Source organism: Bos javanicus, chromosome 2 (genome assembly GCF_032452875.1).
Source record: "Bos javanicus breed banteng chromosome 2, ARS-OSU_banteng_1.0, whole genome shotgun sequence".
Taxonomy (NCBI): domain Eukaryota; kingdom Metazoa; phylum Chordata; class Mammalia; order Artiodactyla; family Bovidae; genus Bos; species Bos javanicus.
Genome location: NC_083869.1, coordinates 4975261 through 5001291, shown reverse-complemented (window position 1 = coordinate 5001291; position 26031 = coordinate 4975261). Strand labels below are relative to the sequence as shown.

Genomic DNA, 26031 nt, shown 5'->3' with positions numbered 1-26031 from the left:
ATTTCAGCCAATGGCTGGAATAGCCAGCCCACCTCGGAAGACTGAGGATCAGGTCTCTCGGAAGTGGATTCTTTGTGTCTTTGAGATTCCTCGTAGTGATTTCTGTCTCAGGCTAGGGCAGGAGTTCTGCATCATGGGCAGAAGTCAGTTGTCAGGTATTTCTTATCACAAAGAGCAGTGAAGACCTAGATCCCTCTGCTTTCTGTGACTCATTCTCTATTTCTTTTCTAAAAATGTTATTTATTTATTTGGCTGCGCTGGGTCTTAGTTGAAGCCCACAAGATCTTTGTTGCATCATGTGGGATCTTTACTTGCATCATGCAAACTCTTAGTTGCAGTGTTTGAGATCTAGTTCCCTGATCAGAGACGGAACCTGGTCCCCCTGCTTTGGGAGTGTGGAGTCTTAACTACTGGACCACCAGGGAAGTCCCTCGTGCTCTATTTCTTCTTTTTTTAAAAAATCATTTATTTATTTATTACTTATTTTTGGCTGCGCTGGGTCTCCGTGGCTTTGTGCAGGCTTTTTTTCCCCTCTAGTTGTGGTGAGCAGAGGCTATTCTAGTTAGGGAGTTTGGGATTGGCATGTATACTCTGATGTATTTAAAGTGGATAACCAGCAAGGACCTGGTGTATAGTACAGGAAATTCTGCTCAATATTATGTAACAATCTAAATGGGAAAAGAATTTGAAAAAGAATAAATACATGTATAGGTATAACTGAATCACTCTGTGATACACCTGAAGCTAACACAACATTGTTAATCAGCTATACTCCAATATAAAAGAAAATGTTTTTATAAAAAAAAAGAAAATGTTCCTCTCAGTTGAGACCTGAAGTGTACTCTAAGTGCTAGACTGTAATTATCTTGTTCCCTATCTGCTTTGTTTTCTCTGTACTTATCACAACATAACCACGCCTCACCCTACCCCCACCCAGCTCTCTCCCAGGTATGTCAACATCCTTGTAAAATGATTCATCTGGGAGTTCAGTCAATGTCATCCTCAGGAGGAGCGTTCTCCCAGAGCTGCTGATGCCATATCTAAACTCGCATCTCATACTTCTGAGGCACACGCCTCAGGATCATGGGGTCTCCTTCACAACCACCCTGGACATTTCTTTCACCTCTCCTTTACCTGAGTCCCTTTTCTTGGATCCAAGGTTTTTCTCTTTCTTGGTTTACTCCCTTGGTTTGATCAAGTACGACCTGTAATAGCTTCCTGAGATAGGCTGCATATGAAGTAAACATTTTTAACAACTTGCACGTCTAAAACTATGTTTATTCACATTTGAATATTAGCTGGACTTAGGATTCCATACTAGATATAATTTTCCCTGAAAATTGTGAAAACATGTACTCCTTCTGATTTCCAGCATTGCTATGGAGAAGTTGGAAACCCTTCTAATTCTTGAGCCTTTGTATGAAACTTAATTTTTCTCTCTGAAAGTTTTTGTGATCTCTTCGCTATCCCAAATATTTTGAAACTTCATCATTGTGTATGTTGGTGTGGATTTACATTCATTCTTGGTACTGTTGACTTAAATTTGTCCCCTAATTATTTTTTCTAAAAGACTTATGAGAAAATATTCATCTAAAAATGTTTATTATCTTTATACAGAAATGACAAATGGGCTGGGTAAAAAAATTATTGGATTCTTTTTTCTATTTTTGTAATTGTGGTAAAAAAATATCACATTCAATTTTCCATCTGAACCATTTTTAAGTATACAGTTCAATATTGTTATATATATTCACAGTGCTGTGTGACAGATGTGAGATCATTTTCATCTTGTGCCCTTGAAACTCTTCACTAATTAAACATGACTCTCCATCTGTTTTCCTCTAGCCCCTGCAACTGCCTTTCTACTCTCTGTTTGTGTGATTTTAACTGCTTTAGACACTTTCTCTGAATGGAATCATACAGTTTTGTCCTTCTGTGACTGGCTTCTCTTGCTTGGTATAATGTCTTTGAGGTCCATCCACATTGTAGCATATGACAGAATTTCCTCCTTTTTTAAGGCTGCATGCAATCTCAAAGTGAAGAGCTGACTCATTGAAAAAGACCCTGATGCTGGGAAAGATTGAGGGCAGGAGGAGAAGGGGATGACAGACGATGAGATGGTTGGGTGGCATCACTGACTCAGTGGACATGGGTTTGGGTAGACTCTGGCAGTTGGTGATGGACAGGGAGGCCTGGCGTGCTGTGGTTCATGGGGTCGCAAAGAGTCGGACATGACTGAACGACTGAACTGAACTGAACTAATATTCCATAGTGTACTATTTGCTGTGCTGTATCATTTCATATAAGGTATTTGGGCATCTATGGATTTGGTATCTGCAGGGGCTTCTGCAATCAATCCCCTGATGATTCTGAACGATGACTGTGTATTTTACATTTTTATTTATTCATCTGCCGATGGACATTTGGGTTGCTTTTACCTCTTGGCTATTATGAATAATGCTGCAGTTAACATAGAAATGCAAATATGTCTTTGAGATCCTGCTTTGATTTCTTTGGAAATTTACCCAGAAGTGGAATTGCTGGATCATAATTCTATTTTTAGTGTACTGAGGCGCCTTCACGCTGTTTTCCCCAATGGCGTCACAATTTTACATTTCCACCAACACTATACAAGGGCTTCAGTTTCTCTGCATCCTCACAAGCATTTGTTATTTTCTGTTCTTTTTATAACGGCCATTCTGATAGCTGTATTGCTCTTTTCCTGAGGTCTTTGTATGAGTTGTTCAGCCCTCATATGATTTGAATTTTTCCTGAATTATCTCCTTATACGGGCATTTGTCTTTTTATCTGCCTACCCCTCAAAAAATTAACTCTAGGATCAGTATCTGTCCTAGAGTTGATTTTTCTTTGTCATCATTTCAAAGAAAGGATGGTGTGTCTTCAACCCATAGATCCAAACCTTCATTAATTTCTGGAAAGTTGTCTTGAATTATATCTTTAAGTGATTTTTCTGTTTTTTTCCCCCTGTTTTCCTTCTTTGTGCACTTAAGTTATTTGTATTTTCGCCTGCCTTCCATATCTATGCTCTTCTGCCTCATCCTGATTGTTTGCATTTCTTTGTCACTTTGCTCCCTTTTCTTCTCCTGTCACCCGTGACCTTTACCCTGATTTTAGCAGTGCTTATCTCCCTGTTGTTGCTTCCGGTTTGCTTTCACCTCTGGCCCATGCTTACTTGTTTTCCTCCATTTCTCTTTTGAGCTCTGCGAATTCATGTCTCATCCTTTTCAGCTGTCTCAGTGTCTAATATCTGAGCTCAGTAAATTTCTGGAAATCGTGGTGAGATACTTGGGTATGACTTTGCACTGTTCTGTGGCATTTGGTTTTCCCCTGGTGAGTGTTACTCATGCTCCTTTCCTCATTTTACCTTTCAGTATCTTTGTGTGTAGACCTGTGCTTTTTCCTTTGGGATTACTCCTCTTTGAGTAGGGTGAGCTTTCTTGGATCAGAAAGAGGTTCACGTGGATTAATGCCATGTTGCAGGCCAGGAAGAAACCTAGTGAGATTTTAGTCTTTGCTTTCCCCGCCGTCCATGGGGTCACACAGAGTCGGACACGACTGAAGTGACTTAGCAGCAGCAGCAGACACTGGGTTTGGGTACTATAGGGCTAGTCAAAGGCAGAGACTCTCTTTTTGCACCTCATGGGGGACACTTTCCTGCAAAAACCAGGCCAACAGAGCTTCCCCTGCCATCACCCATCAACATCTTGACAAGAACAAGAAAGGACTGGGGAGGGGTGGGTAGGAGAGAGGGAAGAAGGAAAAACAAGAGGAGGAGAAGGGGAAGCAGGGAGGGCAAGGGAGAGAGAGCACATCCCAGTCACTTGGCATCTCTTGGTTGAAGGGACAGCCCCCAGGGAGGTAAGTCTTGAGCAGGAAGCGGAAGGTGGAACATGGATCTGACCTCTCTGCCCTCTAGGGTGACCACGTGTGGCTGAACCCCACCCCTTCTGACAAGACCAGGGTGGCCATTGGGGGCATCATCAAAGAAACCAAGCCTGGCAAAATTTTGGTTGAAGATGATGAGGGCAAGGTGAGTATGGCTATACATTCCTCAGAGGCTCAGCCTTCTCAGCTCCTGTCCAGAACCCTGAGCCCCCTCCCTTCTCTGGTGCTGCTCCCAACACCAGGGATTCTAGAGCCCAAGTCTGGGAACCACATGGCAGGATAGACCACAGGGGAGTCCTGTCACGGCGGGCATTGTGTGTCTGTCTAGGGAACTGTTTCTATAGGGAAGAAGCAGGGAGCAGGTTGGAAGACGGAAAATTAGGACAATTAGGGGAGCAGGAAAGAGTGAAGTGGGAAAAGGGTGGGGGCAGAGAGGGGGAAGGGCCAGAAACTTGTTTTCAAAGTAATGCAAGGTGAGCAGGAAGGACAGGAGAAGTGAGGGAGAGAAAGGTGCATGAGAAAGATGCCTGGATGGGGGCCCCCAAGCACATGAGGAGGAGAAGGAGACCCATCTCACATGAGCAACGCAGCCCAGATGATAGAGTAGGAAGCTCAGGGTGACCTGTTGGGGAACCAGCTTGGTCACCTGGCAAGCTGGGGAGGAGCAGGGGAGGGGCAGAGGGGAAGGACTTGCAGACTGGGGCCTCCAGCTGGTCACTGAGGTCCTCCCTGGGCAGCCCTCTTTGCTGAGGATCTGCAAAGTGAAGCATGTAGAGACTTGGCCTCCGAGGAGAAAATTCTAGAGTGTGACCTGTGAACCCTATAGTATATAAGTCAGTCAAATATTAATAATAATGTCTCCTATTTGCAAAATGACATAACATCATTTATATTAAAAACACTTTCTTGCACACTTTTATCCCAGCCATCTGTGAGACCCCAGCTGCAAGCTGCCCTGATCACAATTGTAGCCATATCTAACTCCCGGCTCTACACTCCTCTGACCCTGGTCTGAACTTCACCCCTAGCCCCAGTACACACTGACCCCTGGCCCTAGACACGTGCTGACTCCAGCCTTTGCTTGACTTGATCCTTTGACCTTCACCGCAGACCAGCCCTGGCCAGGTGCGGGCCACCAGGTCAGCCAGTCCATTGAGGACATGGAGGAGAGTTTGGCCCTGGCAGAGGTCACCTCTCAGGAGAGCCTGTGCCCTTTGTTGCAGGAACACTGGATCCAAGCAGAGGACCTTGGCACTCTCAGCTCCATGCACCCCAATTCAGCTCAGGGCGTGGATGACATGATCCGCCTGGGGGACCTGAATGAGGCAGGCATGGTGCACAACCTCCTGATCCGCTACCAGCAGCACAAAATCTACGTGAGTCTCCCTTGGCCATGTGTGCCCCCACGGCATGCTTGGGCCACACATGCTGCGATGGCTGGGGAAGCAAACCGTGCCCCAGGCACGCCTGGCTTAGTCCCTGAGCCCCACACCCTTACGGTGTGAGGATGCTCATCAATCCCTGCTCCCCAATCCGAAATAAGCAGGGGCATAAAGGCTTCAAGGTTGCAGAAAGCTGACCTGCATGTGCCAGCACAGTGCACAGGATGCAGTATACAGATTAAGTGCTGCCTCTCTCCTGCATCCGTGGCTGAGGAAGAGGCCTGCTCTGATGGCCAAGGGGATCAGAGGCTGTGGGAGAGTAGTTTTCTGCCTGGTTTCTTTCCGGTTACGTGGCAGAGCCAGGGTCACCAAGCAGAAGAGCCCTGCCCTTCTATGAAGTGATGACCAGGAGGGTCGTGTAGGTAGATGCAGGTGCTTCTCCCAAGGCCTTGTGATGGATGCAAAGCTAGCATCCCTGCTCCAATGCAGACTTACCAGGTGAGGTGGTATTCCAAAACTGACACCAGCCTTGCCGTGAGTGGGTGTGACCCAGGGGTGTCACCACCTGCCTGGGCCTCTCACAGGGAGAGGCGGCTCACTGACCTCTGACCAGCCCTGATCATGGGATGCTCAGAGCAGGGGCCTCTGAATAGAGGGCAGGGTGGGAGAGGAGGAGAGAGGCCTTGGAGGGCAGGGACCAGGCACTCAGAGTTCATACTGGCTGAGTGTGCCTCGGCTCCTGGGACTAATAACAGCAATAAATTAAGTTGAATTGCAGCTTATCCTTTACCGAAGAGCTTACGCTTGCATTCTTTTATCTGGTTGTCATAGTCCTGAGTCCTCTCCTTCCCTAAAATGAAAACGAAGGCACTGTACACGACTATTGAGATGACTGTCCCCATCCCAATCCAGAGGGGCTGGCACGTGGGCAAGTGACCCTGAACTAAGGTCCAGGAGGACTCTGAGGGCTCCGATGGTGGCCCAGCCTCACTGAGGCCCCTGTGGGAGGCAGGTGAAGACTTGGTTCATACATTCAGTCTAGTTTCATTGAGCCTCTTCTAAATCCCAGACAGAGCGCTAAACATTAACCACAGTGTTAATGTTAGTGCTAAACATAAACCACCTCATTTAATGTTCCTGTGAAGGCATCCTCACCCAGGAGCTCTTGTTCTTGGTGAGCATCCTTTCCAGGGGAAGGATCTGAGCTGCCAGGAGTGTCATCTCTCAGCCCAGAATCAGTCCCCGCCTCCCTGCCAGAGTCAGCCATGCCTGGTGCCCTTGCAGCTGCTGCTAAGTCGCTTCAGTCGTGTCCGACTCTGTGTGACCCCATAGACGGCAGCCCACCAGGCTCCCCGTCCCTGGGATTCTTCAGGCAAGAACACGGGAGTGGGTTGCCATTTCCTTCTCCAATGCATGAAAGTGAAAAGTGAAAGTGAAGTCGCTCGTCGTGTCCGACTCTTAGGGACCCCATGGACTGCCGCCCACCAGGCTCCTCTGCCCATGGGATTTTCCAGGCAAGAGTACTGGAGTGGGGTGCCATCGTGACATCCAAAGTCAGCACCGATCCTCAGATTAGGGGCCACTAACCACCTCCTCCCTTCCCCAGACATACACAGGCTCCATCCTGGTGGCGGTGAACCCGTTCCAGGTGCTGCCCCTCTACACCGTGGAGCAGGTCCAGCTGTACTACAGGCACCATGTGGGCGAGCTGCCGCCGCATATCTTTGCCATTGCCAACAGCTGCTACTTCAACATGAAGAAGAACAAGAGGGACCAGTGTTGCATTATCAGGTGAGGTTCTGGGTGGGCCACCCACCATTTCTGAGCATCTCGTAAAGAAGGGAGCGTCTCCTCTCCCAAAACCTCTCCAGACCAGCATGCGACTTAGAGACCCCCAATCAATGAGCTCCCCCTGCGTCTGGCGCCTGCGGCTCCTCCACCCTGAAAGGTCCCTCCGAGGTGTCCTCCTTCAGAACCTACTCTTCTCCTATCATCAGGGCCTGAATAGCCCCAGCCTTCTGTGAATGTTTCCTGAGACAAGAAAGGAAGAATGGGGATGGGTTGGTTTAGAAATGGGACCCAGGATAGGCACTTGGGGTGCAAGGATCAAACAGGTGAGATCCCTGAAAAACAACCTCAGGAGGACTTCCCTGGTGGTCCAGTGGTTAACACCCCCTGCTTCTAATGCAGGGGGCTTGGATCCAACTGCTGATTGGGGAACTAAGATCTCATATGCTGCTACCAAAAATAAAAAACAAAAATGGAACAACTTTAGGCAGATCTCAGAGAGGTTGGCTCTCAGGCTGCTGGACCCAGAAGGGATGTGTCCCTCTCCAGTCCAGACACTGATCCTGACTCAGAGAGAGACTCACTGCCTGGCCTGGCTTCTCTGCCTCCTGCCCTCCCAGCACTCATGGAAGGGAGGCTGAGCTGGAAAGGAAGGGGGAGAGGGAATTTGGCTTCAGGGCCCCTTGCTTGGGGCTCTAGTAAAGTCATCTCTTCATTCATTCATTTATTCATTCAAGATTCTGCTGTGCTCCAATTGTGTGTCCTTCTCTGTCCTAAGATGGCTAGACAGCAGCCAAGGAAAGGGACTAAAATCCCTGCCTCATGGAGCTTACATTCTAGAAGGGGAGACAGGCAATAAATAGACAAATTGTTTTGGCAGATAATAAGAACTTTGAAGAAAAACACTGCAGGGAAAGAGGAAAGAGAGCGATGGGGTCACTGCCCTAGGTGGAAGGGCAGATTGGGTTGGCCTCTCTGAGGAGGGGCCATTGGAGCAGAGATTAGAATGAGGTCCTACAGTGTAGGTTATCCTGTTTCATGTTCTCAGCAACTCTCTCAAGTAGGTACTCCTATTCCCGGTTTACTGTTGGGGAGACCTCCCACCAGAGAGGTGGATATTCTTTCCTAGTGACACACAGCTGTCAAGCAGGAGCAGCAAACCCAGAGCTCTGGAACAGAAGATGGAGAGGTGGCCTGGCCAGGAAGCGTCACCCCCCAGACAGCAGTGCCTGCAGAAGAGCCCAGGGCACCTGGGACGTGGGCGAGGCCCTGAGTCTTCCACCCTCAGAGCCACCTCCCCACGCAGGGGCATCATGTGAAGTGTCACTGCTTATGTCACACACACCTTCAGAGAAGACGAACATTTGGATCAAAACTTTTTAAAAACTTAATACTTTCAGATGAAACCTTGTTTGTCCGGAATTTGCTTCAGTGTAGTACAAGAGGGATGTCCCTGGCAGTCCTGGGGTTTAGAATTTGTGCTCTCAGTGCAGGGGCTGCAGGTGTAATTTCTGCTCGAGGAACTAGCATCCTGCACAATGTGGGGGGAAAATCTGTACAGAATGGGATCAAAATTGGTCAGGAGTTGCAGCTGGGAATGGGACGCTAGGAGTTCATTAAGAAGACTGTAAGGTGCAGGAGCCCCTTGGGGGGGCATTTCACAATCTGCATTGTGAAAATGCAGATTTGGCTGAGTAGAGCAAGGGAGCCTTGAAGTTTGCATTTCCAACTAGGCAGCAGGCGGTGCTGGCATATAGGCCGTACTTTTATTAGCAGCATACTGCAGCATTCTGCCTTCATTTGTAATGTTTGACGATTTCTATAATTTAAAAAAGTTCATAAAAGCAACATTTCTCCCTTTATAATAATAATAGTGTTAATTACTGCAACCCTGAGTGTATGCTATGTGCCAGACATAAGTATAGTTTTCAATTTAAACACTCTAAGAAATTTTTATCTTTATACTGATTAATTATTTTATTGTTAAGGTTTAAAGCATGTAGTTTTATTTTGGTTTCCTCTTTAATTCATTATATTTTAGAAGAGCGCCTGTAATTTCTAAATATAAAAATACTTCCACCTTTTAACTCAATTTCTAATTTAATCATAGTATGATTAATATGTTCTATATGTTATTGACTCTGAAATACATTGACTTCTTTTACAGCCCTATTACTTGGTCAAATGTGTGACTATTTTATGTGAGTTTCAAGACATTTATATGTTCTCTGTTAGTTCAAGAGTCTATAAATAATTATTAGTTTAAGTTTATTAGTGCTTTTTATATGCTTTAGATTTCTGATAAAAAATGTTTTAAAACCTCCTTTTAGTTTCCAAAGTTGGCTTTGTGTATTCAGAGGCTGTGTTATTAGGTGCATACAAATTTGTGATATTGATATTCTGGGAATGGTTTCTTTTATTATGTAATGCCCTATTTTTTCTATGAATGCTTTTTTTCCTTGTTATATTTTGTAGTAGTATTTTGGCTATTTTTGGATTATTTGTTTTTTCCCCAAACTCTGTGTGAGCACAGTGTGTGTTTTGGCTATTTTTTCTGATTACTATTTTATGGCATATATTAATGCTTTTTTTCTTCCAGTTTTATTGAGATATAATTGACATACAGTTAATTATAAGTTAAGTTTTGGCATACAGTTAATTATAAGTTAAGTTTAAGGTGTATAGCATAATTAATTGACATACATCATGGAATGATTATCACAAGAAGTTTAGTGAGCATCCATCATCTCTTATGGAAACAAAATTGAAGAAACAGAAAAAAATGTTTTTCCTTGTGATAAAAATTCAGGATTTACTCTCTTAACAACTTTCATATGTGACGTACAGCAGTGCTAATTACATTTATCATGTTGTGCTTTGCATGAGTATTTTGTGTTGTAGAGTATTTTGTGCTGTAGAGTATTTTGTGCTGTAGAGTATTTTGTGTTGTAGAGTATTTTGTGCTGTAGAGTATTTTGTGTTGTAGAGTATTTTGTGTTGTATGTTTTCCCTTTCACTACTTTATATTGTGCGACTCCCTTCTGGCCTGCAGACTCTCTGCTGAAAAAGTCAGCTGATAGCCTTTTGGGAGTTCCCTTGTATGTCACTTACCGTTTTTCTCTTACTGCTTTTAGTATTTTCTCTTTGTCTTTAATTTTTGCCGCGTTAACCACAATTTGTCTTGGTTGGGTCCTCATTGGTTGATCTTGATCGGGACTCTGCTTCTGTACTTGGATGTCTGTTTCCTTTCCCAGGTTGGGGAAAGTTTTAGCTATTAAGCCTTCGAATATGTCCTCTGCCCCCTTTCTTTCCCTCTTCTCCTTCTGGGACCCCTATAAAGTGAACGTTAGTATTCTTGATATTGTTCCAGAAGTCTCTTAACCTGTCCTCGTTTCTTTTCATTCTTTTTTTCTGTTGCGCATCAGTGAATTTCACTGCAGTTTCAGCTTGCTCATGCATTTCTATGTATCATCTGATCTACTGCTGTTTCCTTCTCTTGTATTTTTCAATTTGCTTATTGTATTCCTCAGATCTCTTTGGTTCTTCTTTATATGCTCTAACTCTCTGTTAAACTTCTTACTGTGTTCATGCATTTTTTCTGAGTTCTTTGAGCATCTTTACAATCATAACCTTGAGCTCGGTCTCAGGCAGATTATTTGTCCCCACTTTACTTGGCTCCTCTGGAATTTTTTCTTGTTTTTCTGTTTGGAACACATTCCTCTGCTGCCTCCTTTTGCCTAATTTGATGTTTTTATTTCTATGTATCTGTTAGGTTGGTTACAATTCCTGACTTTGGAGAAGAGGCCTTTTATAGGAGACAGCACACTCCTCTCTGATCACCAGAGCTCTATGCTCTGGCGGTACCCTCTATGTGAGCGGCTTGGGTCATCCACTGTGGTGGGCTGCCTGCCGAAGGTGGTCTAATAGGTGTGACTGGTCCCTGGTCCAGTTTGTTGCCAGGCCCCGCCTCATATGAAGGCTACTGACAGTTGGTGAGGCCTTGTCACAAGGCTGCAGGCTGCAGGACCCTGAGGAGTCCTGGGACTAGTGGTGAGCAGGGCAGGGTTCTGGAATGGGTGGTGGCAGGCCCGGGAATCCCAGACCCAGTGTTGGCCCACAGATGGGCAGGGCTGGCTCCTGACATGGCTCGCTGCAGGGTCTGGCATGTCCCAAATCTAGCTTTGGCCTGTTGACAAGTAGGGCTGTGCCTTGGGGTGTCCTGGCGCAAGTGCTTACTCACAGTGGGCAGAACTGGGCTTCCAAGCTGTCTCAGCGCTGGTGTCAACCTGCTGGTAGGCAGGGTCCAGGGGTTTTCAAGGTTGGTGTTGGCCTGATTGTGGGTGGGGACTGGAGTCCAGAGGCTTCTGAGGGTAGTGCCAGCTCACTGGTGGGTGAGGCTGTATTCTGGGTCCTCTAGTGGACCGAGCCAGGTGCTGTCCAGCAGTGTGCTCTGGGGGCCTTAAGGCAGCAGGCCTGCTATGTGTGGAGCTGTGCCTGGCCCTGCTCATTGCTTGGCATGTGGTGTCCTAGTACTGGTACCAACAGGCTGGTGGCCAGGGCTGAATCCAGGCTGAATAAGCTAGAGGGGGGATTCCACCCTGGCACTTGCGAGCACCGGGGGCCATGTGGTCAACAAGCTCCACAAAAAGGCTGCCCCAGTGTCTGTGTCCCAGGGCGAGCTGCAGTTGCCTCCTGTCTCCAGGAGACTCACTAGGATCAGCAGGCAGGTCTGACCCAATCCCTGAAAGGCAGGTCCTTTCAAATCCCTGCTTCTGCCCTGGGTCCTGGGGCACGTGAGATTTTATGTGCACTATTTACAAGTGGACACTCCATTTCCCACAGCCCTCTGGTTGTCCTGAAAGTAGGCCCCACTGACCCTCAAAGCTTCCTAACTCCTTGGGTAGAACCTGTGTGGTTGTTCTTCTCGCATCTGTGGGTCACCTACCGGGGGTATGTGTCTCGACTTTACTGCATCTCTGCCCCTCCTCTGACTGTCTCCTTGTGGGTCCTTCTTTTTTGCTGTTGTTTTTATTTGTTTGTTGATATATTTTAGCTGTGAATTAAATATATTTTATATAAACATAATGCCATTTAACATTTAGTCCTGAGACAATGAAGTAAACGTCTTTTGTTTGCTTTTTTTCGTTGTTGTTGTTTTTGGTTTTTTAACTTTCTTGGAGTATAGTTGACTTACAAAGTTGTGTTAGTTTCAGGTATACAGCAAAGTAATTCATATATATATCTCTCCATTCTTTTTCAGATTCTTTTCTCATATAGGTTATCATAGAATACTGAGTAGAGTTCCCTGTGCTATGGTTCTTTCTTTACGTATTATTTACACATTTCTTTTCTGTTAGTCTTCCAGTTTTTGTCATCAATAATTTCTCTGTAAATAGCTGTAACTTTGATGTGCCCATGGGAGGAGGTGGGCTCTGGGTCTTTATACATCACCATCTTGGCTAGTCCATGGCCATAAGTAATTTTTAAAACTGTTTTTCATATTTCACTATTATTAAATTAATATATATTCACCATGAAAATTTCCAAAATTTTCAGAAAAATAAATATTCTCAGAAAACAAATTGCTAGACATTTCTGGAAGAAAAGTCTTCCTCCACTCTCTTGGATCAGTTCAGTTCAGTTCAGTTGCTCAGTCGTGTCCGACTCTTTGTGACCCCATGAACCGCAGCATGCCAGGCCTCTCTGTCCATCATCAACTCCTGAAGCCCACCCAAACCCATGTCCATCGAGTCGGTGATGCCTTCCAACCATCTCATCCTCTGTCATCCCCTTCTCCTCCTGCCCTCAGTCTTTCCCAGCATCAGGGTCTTTTCAAATGAGTCAGCTCTTCACATTACATGGCCAAAGTATTGGAGTTGCAGCTTCAACATCAGACCTTCCAATGAACACCCAGGACTGATCTCCTTCAGAATGGACTGGTTGGATCTTCTTGCAGTCCAAGGGACTCTCAAGAGTCTTCTCCAACACCACAGTTCAAAAGCATCAATTCTTCAGTGCTCAGCCTTCTTTAGAGTCCAACTCTCACATCCATACATGACCACTGGAAAAATCATAGCTTGACAAGACGGACCTTTGTTGGCAAAGTAATGTCTCTGCTTTTGAATATGCTGTGTAGGTTGGTCATAACTTTCCTTCCAAGGAACAAGTGTCTTTTAATTTCATGGCTGCAATCTCCATCTGCAGCTCTCTTGGATAAATTTTACTTAACAGTGCCTACATTTATCACTTCACTTAACTAGTAAGCATTGCTCATGTTGCTGCTCTGTGCAGACCTGGATTAAGTGGCTGCACTATATTCTCTGACTAGATGGACCATAATTTCCCACATTTATGTTACTTCCAATGTTCCACAATTGCAATGACAAAAAATAATGCTTTATAGAGCAGGAAGTATTTGTGGAGAAAGCTTTTTCTCATTTTAAGATTCTTTCTTTAGACTAAGTGAAAGTGAAAGTGAAGTCCCTCAGTTGTGTCTGACTCTTAGCGACCCCATGGACTGCAGGGCTCCTCCGTCCATGGGATTTTCCAGGCAAGAGTCCTGGAGAGGGTTGCCATTGCCTTCTCTGCCTGTAATTTCTCTTTTGTGAGGGGCCATTGCTCTGTCCAAATAGGCTCGTCATTCTTCCAAGTTATTTTAATAATTGTATTGTTTGTTAAATGAGCAGTGGCCCCCAGGAAAAATGTGGAATGTATATCTGAGCTTGCCATATCTTATATCTTTTTATTAAAAGCGTATATCTTACTTTTCCTTAGCAACTATGAAGTGTCTTTTATATTAGCATTTTATAGATTGGTGAATATATTTATTATGTCATGCTGCTGCTGCTAAGTTGCTTCAGTCGTGTCCAACTCTGTGCGACCCCATAGACGGCAGCCCACCAGGCTCCCCCGTCCCTGGGATTCTCCAGGCAAAAATACTGGAGTGGGTTGCTATTTCCTTCTCCAATGCATGAAAGTGAAAAGTGAAAGTGAAGTCGCTCAGTCATGCCCAACTCTTAGCGACCCCATGGACTGCAGGGCTCCTCCGTCCATGGGATTTTCCAGGCAAGAGTCCTGGAGTGGGGTGCCATTGCCTTCTCCTATTATATCATATTATAATATATATATTTATTATATATATTAATATATTATACATTATATAATATACTTATTAATAGTTTAAAATATCTTTAGTTTTCCTGTAAGAAAAACTTTTTGTAAGAGGAAGTTAATGTTTAGTAATTAAAGTTTTAAAATCTTATTTTATTTGGAAATGACCTAGTTATTTAATAAACTTTTATTATTTAGTTTAGTACAACTCTAGAAATTTAAGTTATCCCAATCCTAAGAGATTATTTTAGATTATAAAAATAGATTATTCTACTAAAAATACAATTATTTTTTAAAGGATGCTTTACATGTGGAAATAAGAACCATTTAAAAAGGGACTGCCCTAAGAAAGCTAAAAAAAAAAGAAAAAAGGAAAAAATAAAAATAAAAAACCTCCAAAAATCTGCCCTCGCTGCCATAGAGAAATACATTGAGCCAAAGATTGTAAGTCTAAATTTGACACTGAAGGAAAACCTATTCCAGGAAACTCCAAGCAGGGGACCCCCCAGTTCCCTTCAGCAAAAACCTGGGGCAAATTCCATCTTTTACCTGAAACTTTCAACATCTGGCAGTGCTGCCCTCGATATACCAGCTTTGTTTTTAGATAATATGAAGTTAATGAGCTCTATTTAAATTCAAACTCACGTGAACTAAAAAAAAAAAAATTCAATATTAAATATAATGTTTATTTAAATATAAATATAATTGTTTGCTAATCTAATTAAGATGTCTTAAGTCATCAACATTATATAATACTTTTATTATGCCTAGGTTTAAGGTAAACTAAATTTGTCAACAAAAAGGTAACTCTTTAGACTAAAGGCGACATCATTCTGAAGGGGCTTGCAACTATGCCAGATTACTTTCCCGAAGGACTGACGCCATTTCCCTTTTGTCCAGCATGACCTTGCTGCTCATGGAGACAAGGTTACATCGGGGCGTGGCATCGCCCGGTCTCATTCATTCATCTAGGTGACTAAACATTGAGCCGTGACCCTGGGATGAAGCAGATATGAGCAGGACTGTGCAGTTGAGCAGAGAAGGAAAGATGAACACACCAATAACTAGCACAAAGTTAGCAGGGGATGTCAGGGCGGACGCAGTGGGATTTCTGCACAGGGAGAGAGCATCTTTGTTCAGAAAGTGGACCTGTGGTGGGTTTGCAGGAGAGTCAAGAGATGTTGAAAAATAGTTGTTTCATTGACTGACGTACCTGTACGCCTCTTTGCAGTGGTGAGTCTGGGGCAGGGAAAACAGAGACCACCAAGCTCATCCTGCAGTTCCTGGCCACCATCAGCGGCCAGCATTCGTGGATTGAGCAGCAGGTCCTGGAAGCCAACCCCATCCTGGAAGGTAAGCAGTCACCCACCAGACCAGCCTCCTTCCCAGGCTCTGCAGGCTGGTACCTTCCTGCCAGGTGGTGCTCGTGGGGAAGAAGGAGAGGGTGAGCCATAAACTTTCAGCGACTTCTCAGGATTCCCCAGGACACGAAAGACAAGGATGGGGTGGATGGTAGTGTGGCTGCCAGGAAGCACAGAAAAGAAAGACTGACAACCTTATTAGCTTTCACAGGTGTGTTTTCCACACACGGGATCTTAAGCATTCCTTTAAAAAAGAATCCAAGATAAAATCAATTTGGGAGATTCTGGGAATGGATTATTGATACACAGAAGGATCCCAAATGTATTATGCTAATAAAAGTAGCCAGACCCTCTATTTTTTTTCATTTACCCATACAAGTGAGGATGTGTGCACAAAAAGATCTTTCTTTATGCAGTCGCATCATCAAACAGCTCTATGGAATGCACTTCAGATCATACTGCAACCCAAATGCCATCTGGTCTAACCTCCTATCCACGCCCTGGCTTGTACCAGCCCTTGTCACTCTCCTTGCAAGCCGGCCCTCTCTAGCCCAGTCTCTACCCTGCAGCCTGAGCAATCTTTCTCAAATGCACCCAAACTCCCTCCGGAGGCTTCCTGCTTCCCTCATTGCCCCTGGGGCTAATTCTGAACTTCTTAGCTTCACGTTGAAGGTTCTTTGCTACTTGGCCCCACCTGGGAATGGTTCCATCCATCGTCCTCTGCTTTTCTCCTGTATCCTGTGGTCCAGCCGAATTTCCCTTCCTGAAGCACACTTCATGCTTTCTGACCTCCTAACCTTTAGCTGCCCTTTGACTTCCTCTTAGCAAACCCTTGGCCGCCACCACTGTCTGGTGTGACCCTACCCATCCTTCAATTCTGGGCTTAGCTACCTCCTCTGAGAAACCTTCCCAGAAGATCTCACTAAAAGTAAAATTTCTATTCTCTGCTCCCATCGTGGGCATCATCCTCTGGCCCTTAGCCTTTGGAAATGCCAAGACAATCCGAAACGACAACTCAAGCCGCTTCGGGAAGTACATTGACATCTACTTCAACTCCAGTGGGGTGATCGAGGGGGCGCGCATCGAGCAGTTTCTCCTGGAGAAATCCCGGGTCTGCCGGCAGGTAAGGCCTCTGCCCACTACCCTGGTCCTGGGGAACCTCCCCTTGCCCCAGGATAGGAGTCCGGGGATGGGGGAGGCTTCCAAGAGAGTTCCTTTCCATCACTCTCATACCTCTCTCCCTCCTCCTGGGACTCCCACAGGCCTTGTCTCACTGCCATTGAACCCTGGCCTGAGATGGGCCAGGGACCCCTAGAATTGGGTAATGATGGTTCTTCCCCAATATTCAAGGAAATGATAGGATTTTCTGTTTTGAAATTTCCTTCTATACAATTGCCTTCATTATTTGGTGCTTACTACTCCTCACCTCTATTAGAATTAATTCTGAGGCCAGGTAAGTCCTCATCTGGGGGTGGGTGTGTCTTCAGATGTATAGGGGGCCCTGTCAGAAGGACCTAGATGACACAGTCCAAAAGACCGCCGGCCAGGAAATGAGGTGGCGTATGGTCTGTGTCGTCACATGGGCCTTGTACTCACATGGGCCCACATTTGGTTTAATGCTCTGTTGTCACCATCTTGAAATTCTTAATAACTTTTTAGAGAGACTCTCCATGTTTTCATTTTGCACTGTGCCCCACAGATCAAGTAGACAGTCCTGGCTGACAAAGACCCCAAAGTATGACAGCCACATCAGCAGAGTTAACACAGCCTTGTTGGGGGTAGGATACTCCTCTCATGTAATGGTATAACCCCTAAAGTGTGTGTATGCATGCTCATGAGGTTTCAGAATGGGGCCATGCCACTGAAGGGGCTGGAGATGTGTATGAGGACAGACAGACACCTGGACACTGTGGCAAGCTGAAGAAGGAAGCTCACCTTTAGTGACCCCTGCCTGATGCCAGGGGTTTCCCCTGTGTTATCTCATTAGATCTTCATAACGACCACGGAGACAGGTCTCTTTGTCCCCATTGTATAGATGAGGAAACCGAGTCCAGGGTAACTTATCTAGGTCCCAGAACTAGTAGAAGGTAGAATCTCTCTGACTCCAAAGTTTGCCCTTTCCAGAAGCTTATAGTTCTTCACATAGTGGTTGGTGAATTCATGGAACTTGGTCCTCATAGAGGCATCCCAGAATGAACAGGAGACTTCTAAAGCAGATCAGAGACAAGTCCTGTCCATGATAAGATTAAAAATTTTGTGGGGATGGGGGGTGGTGGAGGGACTCCCCTTGTGATCCAAAGGTTGGGACTTCATCTTCCAATACAGGGCATGCAGGTTTGATTCCTGGTCAGAGTGCTTCGATTTCACATGCCTCGGGGCCAGAAAATGTATAACAGAAGCAATATTGTAACAAATTCAATACTTTTAAAACGGTCCACATCAAAAAAATTTTTTTGGTGTGTAAGTGGGATCGCAGAGGTGGACACGACCAATGGAGCAGGCATGCATGCACTCTCAGTAAACGTTCTAGTGATGTGTAGAAAGGACGTCCAATGGTTCTGAGGAAGAAGAGGAGGTCGTCTGAGGAGTGGGAAGGCGGGGGGAAGAGAAACTCCCCCTTTAACACTCTATGCTTGGAATTGCCTGAATTTCACAACAGAGATGTGCTCATAAATAATGTTTAAAAATGCAGAAGACCCAGCTAGGTAAACCTGTGGAAGTCAGGTCCCTGAGGGTCACAAGGTGATAGGAAAGCTTTGTTGTTTTTATTGTTGCTCAGTTGCTAAGTCGACCCCACGAGGCGCCTCTGTCCATGGGATTTCCCCAGCAAGAATACTGAGTGGGTTGCCATTTCCTTCTCTGGGGGATCTTCCTGGAGGATCAAATCTGTGTCTCCCACATCTCTTGCATTAGCAGATAGATTCTTTGCCACTGAGCCACCAGGAAAGGCTTTCCCTAGACTGTAGAGTTGGGAATTCTGAGTCAGAGAGCCTGGATCTGAATCCTGACACCTTGCTTTGCCTGTGACTCTGGACTGCGGGGGCAGTCAGGCTGCAGGGAAGTGCCAGGGAGTGACTTTCTGCACGGAGCTGTCAGGATGAACTGGCCTTGGGTGAGGACAGCAACTGGGCGTGCTCATCCCTTGGGTCAATGCCAGAGCCCTACTGGCTGGGGAGCAAGAAACTGGGACGGGGCTGGAGCCAGGAGACAGTCCTGAGGACCCAGAGCCTCAGGGAAGCTGCTGACAAGCTCCTGAACTCCCTCCCTGCCAGGCCCCGGAGGAGCGGAACTACCACATCTTCTACTGCATGCTCCTGGGGATGAGCGCCGAGGAGAAGAAGCTGCTGTGCCTGGGGACGCCCTCGGAGTACCACTACCTCACCATGGTGAGGCGCCTGCCCCCTCCCCGACCCTCCTCCCCTTCCCACCTCTCCCTGCCCTGCCTCTTACAATGAGGAAGAAGTAAGAAGGGCCAGTTCTTGCTCAGCGTTGGTTTACAGCCTCATAAAAGCCCAGACTCCGGGTAGGCCCCTGGGCGGGGACTGGGGGCTCCCTTTCCCCTTCTCCACCCCTCCCTTCTGTGTTTGACATCCACTTTACAACCACCAGAGGATTACTCTTGACCATCAGAGCCCTACCCTTGTCCATGTGCTTCCTTGTTTTCTGCAGAGCCTACAGTCCTGCCCCACAAGCCTCACCTTCCTTTGGTTCCTAATGGACAGAAGGCTCCTGGCCACCCTGTAGCCCCTGCCTCATTTCATCCCAGTCACCGTCCTCCTGGGTGCCCCTAGAACTTGAACTCCAGGAGAGCAGAGGCCTTGCTCAGTTGTGTCCCCATGCCTGGAACATTGCCACACAAGCAGTCTCACAAGTTGGGCTTGCATTGTTGACAAGAAAATGAATGAGATCCACCTCTTGACGTTCTCTCCTGCCTCACCCCTGTCTCCCCTGTCTCTGCCTGAGGACTTTATCATCTCTTGCCTAGACCATGGTGCTACTTTCCTACTGGGTGCCCCCTCTCCCCAGACTTCAGCCCCAATCTATCATCCACCCCCCAGATCTCCCATACAGGGCGCCTGGCAGACCATATTCCTGGTCACAGCTCTTTGGAAGTTCCCTGTGGCTCCTTGGCAAGGTTTCCAAGTCCCTCCAGATCCCACCATCTGCCAATCTCTCCTCCTCCACATGACCCCAGCCTCTTTGCAACCTTCCTGCCTCCCATCTCACAGCCTAACTCAAGCTGTTATCTGCCAAAACCCTCTCTCCCTGTGCTACTATAAAGCTCAACCTGTGGAACCAGCTCAGGTGCCTCCTCCAGGAAGCCTTTCCCCAGTTCCCAGGAGGGCTGGCCAAGCCCCCTTTTGTCTCAGCGTCTGTAAAAGCCTATGACATAATCTTTCTGCCTCCTCTCCTGGATGCAACAGCATGCAGAACAGGGCCCGCTCTCTCCATTAATGAATTCCCAGTAAGTACCCCAGGGTCTGACACACAGTGAGCCTTAGAAGGTGTTTGTTAAAGGAATTAACCCAAGGTATTCCCCCGAGAGACTGAGGCAGGCATTACCATGGATGGTTGACAAGCAGAGGCTCAGAGAAACTGAGTGACTTAGCTATGGCCACACAGCTATCAAGCTACTATAGAATTCTGGGTCTATATCACCATAATTCTGCCTTTGGAAATACCTTTGTGTATTTTATGAGTGTGGTCCTCCAGGTGGTCCCATGGGACCCACCCAGAGCCAGTGAAGTATCACTTACCAGGGGCCTTTGGCTGAGTCCCTGATACATCCCTGCCTTGCTGGCCCTACAGTGGAGAAGGCCCCCCAAAGCTGATGTGTTCAATCTTTCAGGGAAACTGTACTTCCTGTGAGGGGCGCAATGATGCCAAGGACTATGCCCACGTCCGCTCGGCCATGAAGATACTCATGTTCTCTGACTCGGAGAACTGGGACCTCAGCAAGCTGCTGGCCACTATTCTCCACCTGGGGAATGTGGAGTTCATGGGTAATGCTGCTTCCACCCAAAGTACACCCCCTGGGGAGGAAAAGTGGGGATGAGAGGAGGAAGAAATCCCTGTGGGTTCTCATCCAAAGGGCCCATCAAAGTCACAATGTGCTGGAAAAGTGCATTAGGAATTTTAGCTGTAATTTTGGAGGTCTTATGGAGTTAGGGGGAAGATGCCAAAGCTTAGGGCCCTCCAAAGGTGACGGTATTGATCAATCATCCCTAACTTTTGGCTGGAAACCCAAAGAGTAAACAACTTGGAGTAAGCAAAGCCATGCATGAACTTGCAAGCTGCAAAGTATAAAAAAGTGACATTACAGATTTTAAAGTGAACCACATCAAAATTCTAAAGTTAAAAATGTTAAAACCAAAATGAACTCTATGGATGAGTTTAACCACCAGTTTTATAATGTGAAAAAGGAGAAAAAGTCAGAAAAAAACTGTGTGTACAGCACAGAAAGACAAAAAAGATGGAAAATATAAAAGAGAAAATAGGAGACCTAGAAGATACAATGAGAAGATAAAGTATACATTTAATTAGAGTTCTAAAGGGAAAGAGAAACTGTGTGTGCAGCATGGAAAGGCAAGAAAGATGGAAAATGGGAACTTGCTTAGTGGCCCAGTGGCTAAGACTCCATGTTACCAATCCAGAGTTTCCAGGTTCGATCCTGGGTCAGAGAACTAGGTCTCACATGGCAACTAGGAGTTCACACGCCACAACTAAAGGACCCAACACAGCCAAATAATAAATAAGTAAATATTTTTTTAAAGATGGAAAATATAAAACACAGAGTAGGAGACCTCAAAGATAGAGTGAGAAGATGTAGAATACATTTAATTAGAGTTCTAAAGGATAAGAGAGGGTTGGGACTTAAACAGCACTTGAAGAGATTATGGCTGGCTCTAGAGCTAATGAAAGACACCAACTCACACAGCAGCGGGGAAAAGGCAGGCTTTTCAATAAACTCTTCCAGAGCGATTGGGTATTCATGTAGAAAACATGAACCACTATCTCAGATCATATAAGGAAATCTACTCCAGCAAGCTGCAGCTGGGTGACCATGTAATCTATCCACCAAACCGGGCACCTCTGCTGGTAAAAAGGGGTGCTGACAAGCAGGGCGCGTCAGGACGTGGAATACTACCAAATGTGATGTTGAGGAGATGAAACCAGGCAAAAGAACGCAGAGAGCTCACACACAAAATTTAAACACAGATAAAATTAAATGCTACAGGGCTTCGCTGGTGGCTCAGTGGTAAAGAATCTGCCTGCCAAAGCAGGAGACTCAGGTTCGGTCCCTGATCTGGGAAGATCCCACATGCTGCGGGGCAACTAAAATACAGCTTTAGAGCCTGTGCCCTAAAGCCCAGGAACCGCAGCAAGAGAAGCCCACACGCTGCAACTAGACAGTGGCCTCCACTCTCTGCAACTAGAGAAAAAGCCGGTGCAGCAACCAAGACCCGGCATGGCAAAAAATAGATAAATAAACATTTTTTTTTTTAATGAAATGCTACAAAGGAATGCAGGTAGTTAGATGACACATAAGAAAACGGGTAAAATTAAATGCAGCTTAGTGGTTAAATCAGTGAGGGACAGGGAGGCCTGGGATGCTGTAGTCCGTGGGGTCACAAAGAGTCAGACTCGACTGAGAGACTGAACAACAACAGGGATTAACATATAGGTAGTAAAAAGATAAGGAAAAACCAGGGAAGTGGTTTCTGTGGTAGTCAGGAGAATACTGCCTTCGGTGGAGGAACTGGTCTGAGCAGGAAAGGTCGTGGGAGGCCCCGGCTGTTCGTGAAGCTCTGGGTTTGGCTTTAGTGGTTGATTCACAATATTGACATAATAATTATCCTTTATAACATACCTTTGGGTTTTATGCATTTCTTATCCATACGCATTAGTTTAAATTTGTAAGTCTAAAGAAGGAAAAAAAATGACAGAAACAGCTTTCTTCCGTCCCTGCAGCTCAGCGGCCCTAAAGGGAGGGACTCAAAGGGGAGGGATTGAACCAGGAGGTGGGTCAGGAGACTTGCAGCAGAGCTGGGCCCTGCTTCCTCCTTTGCTGAATGCATGAACACACCTGGGTTTCTAAGGACAGCAGAGTGGATGGAAGGAGACCAATGGGTCTTCCTCTCCCTTGATAGACTCCACCCGCCCCACTGGCACCAAACTTCTCCCTCTGATAGCTTCCCACTCCCCTTTGAGTCAGGATCTCAATCTGGGCAGCGGGGGACATACCCTGTGAACAGTGGTTAGAAGCAAAGTGTTGATTGTCCCCAGAGAGGCCATGGTTCTCAGAGGGGGCCTGGGAGAGGCAGTGCCTGGCACCCAGGGATGGCTGTCTCTGAGCCATGCATCTGGAACAGCCTCCCCGGGGCCTCTGTCCCGTCCCTTCAGGCCACTTTGCCTCTCAGGGTCAATTGCTTCTCTCTGCAGCTGCGGTCTTTGAGAACCTGGACTCCTCTGATGTGATGGAGACCCCTGCCTTTCCTACTGTGATGAAGTTACTGGAGGTAACTCTGCTCTTCTGTCCGCCAGCCTCCTTCTTTTGTGAGCAGCCCCAGGGCCTGGGCTGGCAGCCCTTGCCAGTCTCCAGTTCCTGCCTCCCAGGCTCTCGCTCACCCTTTCACCTCCAACTCCCCTGTGGAGCACTGCAGGCCCTAGGCATGGGAATCAGGCCCGTGGAACTAATCATTAACAAAGTCCTGGAAATGATCAGTTTGGCTTGAACATGTGTTTCTTGCCCTTTCCCTGACCTTCTTGCTCTTCCAGGGCCTTTGCTCAACTTTCTCCCTCACCCATTCCCCAGGTTGTCCCCACTCAACCAATCTGATGCCTATACAGCAAGACATCCTCGCCCCATACCCTGGCCCCCAGGGCTTCTCCATGAGTTGTGCTCTTCTGGGCTGACGGAATGTACTCAGACCATCCCCCTGCGTGTTATTTCTGCTGCTGTTAGTTTTTGGCTTTGCCACACCTGCTGGCCCTGTAGGCATTTAGGCTGTGACCGCTGATACTTGTACTTTCTGTATAACTTGCAATGCAGGAAACTCAGGTTCAATCCCTGGGTCAGGAAGATCCCCTGGAGATGAAAATGGCAACATACTCCAGTATTCTCGCCTAGAGAATTCCATGGGCACAAGAGCCTGGTGGGTTATAGTCCATGGGGTTGCAAAGAGCTAGATGACTGAGCGACTGACACTTTCACTTTCACACAGCATGTGGGATCTTAGTTCTCCAATGAGGGATAGAACCTGTGTCCTTTGCACTGCAAGCACGGAGTCTTAACCGCTGGACCACCAGGGAAGATTCCCCTGCACATTATTAAAGAGATCAAATAGAGCCTTGACTTGGAGGACAAGTGATGGGACTTTGTAATCACACCCCACTAACAGGTTCAGTGGGAAATTAATAGAATCAAAGGGGGGGAAAAGGCAATCACATTAGGTAGGCACATTTTGCTGCTAATGTTTTTCATGTGGTCGCAGGGTTCTTAGAAACCTTGGGGGTTTGCCAGCCAAGTCTTCTCTGCATGTGGGAGGCACTTCATCCAGACTCCTCTTGTTAACTTGGGCCTCCAGATTCCAGGCAGGAGTGCCTTCGGTTGAGGTGTATTCAGATGTCAGTGGCCAGGCCTCAGAGTCCTCCATGGCCACTGTTTTCCAGGGTCCACTGGATGGTGGGCCCAGTACCAGGAGACCAGCACAAGACTGGTCAACCAAGCAGCCAGCATGCTCAGGGCCCACCCAACTGGCGCATCCTTCCCTGACACTGATATCCCCGTGCTCAGACTGACGCTGGACCAGTCCTGCCAGCATCCTGACTCTGGTCCTAGTCACAGGCATCTCCCATCCTCAGGCTTTGGGCACGGGATGTTTGGTTATGAGAGAGCATGTTGGCACCAGGCCCTGCTCTATCAGCTGTGATGCCAGCCCCTACCTACCTTCCAGGTGAAGGACCAGGCCCTCCGAGACTGTCTTATCAAGCACTCCATCATCATCCGCGGGGAGTTTGTCACCAGGCCCCTGAACATCACTCAGGCTGCAGACCGGAGGGACGCCTTTGTCAAGGTGCAGAGCTGTGGGAGAAGGGGCCTACGTGTCTAGGTATTGAGTGTAGCTCCTTGCCTGGTGAGTGGACAGCAGGAAAGGGCAGAGAGCTGGGCAAGTCCTGACTCTGCCAGTCCCCTGGCTGGTGACCGTGGGCTGCCCAGGCTCTCCAGGGTGGTTTCTTGCCGTAAAGTAGGGGTGATCTCCCTCAGTTGGTCCAGTGTGCCTGCGGCCTTTCCAGGTAAACTTGGAGAAAGCAGCCGCCTTCCTCTCGTGCATCAAAGCCTGTGGGTTCTACCCATGTCTCTACAGGGCATCTATGGGCATCTCTTCCTGTGGATTGTCAAGAAGATCAATGCTGCAATCTTCACCCCACCTGCCCAGGACCCCAAAAATGTGCAAAGGACAATCGGCCTCTTGGACATATTTGGTTTTGAAAACTTCCAGAAAAATAGGTATGGAGGTCCCCGCACCTGTTTTCAGAAAAATGAGAGATAAGCTTAGGTCCTCCCTGAGCCAACTGGAACTCAGCCATTCCTCCCCAGACTGGCTGGGAGCAGGGCCTCGCCTCCGCTCACAGACGCCAGGGTGAGTCCCTCAGCAAGACTGTGTCCTTCCTCAGTGAGGCAGTCCACGCTCATCCCCTGGCATCCACAAGGTGTCTAGAAAAGGCCATATAGCTAAGAGCATCATGAGAGTCAGGCTGACACTCCAGCACTCATTGCCCATCTCAAGCTATCCACTCTTCCTTCTCACAAACTAGAGTGAATTATCACATGTGGTTAAGGCGAAAGTGGAAATCAGTGACACTAATGTGACTGCATCCTTGGGTGGGCTATCATACTAGGTGATGGGGAAGGCAGGGGATTTGTGGCCCATCCCCAATTTTTCAGTCTGACAAGGGTAAGGTGAGGCAGGACACTTCTGACCCAGTGTCCCAGCCTGGAGGCTGAAGAGCTAGAGAAATGAAGCAGGTCAGAAAAGTAATTCCCAGCGAAGACTGCGATGAAGACTGGGGTGGAAGTAGACAGAGGCAGCAAGGGGAGCCAGGCCGTGGAGCTGGACGAGGGCAGGTGATGCTCTGCGGAAGTATCATCAAAGGGCCAGAAGAGGACACAAGGACGGGGGACAAGCAAGCAGGAAGTGCAACCTAGCTTCCCAACGTGAGCCTGGCTCGTTTAAAGCATCGGTGAGACAGAGCCTAGGCCTAGTTCCATTACCAAATGGAATTCAGGTCTGCTCACCCAAAGTACACCAAAGCCAGTGTACTGACACCAGGGTGTGGTGAAGCAAAGCACAACACTTATTGCAGGGCCGAGAAGGAGAGCAGGCAGCTCCTCCAAATTTGAGGCAGCTCAAAATCCAAATTCCTTGATGGCTTTCAAGTAAAGTTTTTTAAAGGCAGTTTTAGGAGTGAGAGTCACAGGG

At 46.9% G+C, this 26031-nt stretch overlaps 1 protein-coding gene across 5 annotated transcripts in view; it reads left to right on the top strand.

Moving 5' to 3' along the window:
- Positions 1-26031, top strand: part of MYO7B (myosin VIIB) — a 102607-nt gene that overhangs the window by 18926 nt on the left and 57650 nt on the right. For all 5 annotated transcript variants that reach the window (XM_061432130.1, XM_061432138.1, XM_061432114.1 and 2 more), the window contains exons 3-12: positions 3938-4051; positions 5130-5282; positions 6895-7079; positions 15418-15539; positions 16528-16670; positions 18820-18933; positions 20397-20550; positions 22991-23067; positions 24505-24624; positions 24916-25058. In XM_061432130.1, the coding sequence (XP_061288114.1) occupies positions 3938-4051; positions 5130-5282; positions 6895-7079; positions 15418-15539; positions 16528-16670; positions 18820-18933; positions 20397-20550; positions 22991-23067; positions 24505-24624; positions 24916-25058 (1325 nt within the window). The remainder of the gene's footprint in view (positions 1-3937; positions 4052-5129; positions 5283-6894; positions 7080-15417; positions 15540-16527; positions 16671-18819; positions 18934-20396; positions 20551-22990; positions 23068-24504; positions 24625-24915; positions 25059-26031) is intronic.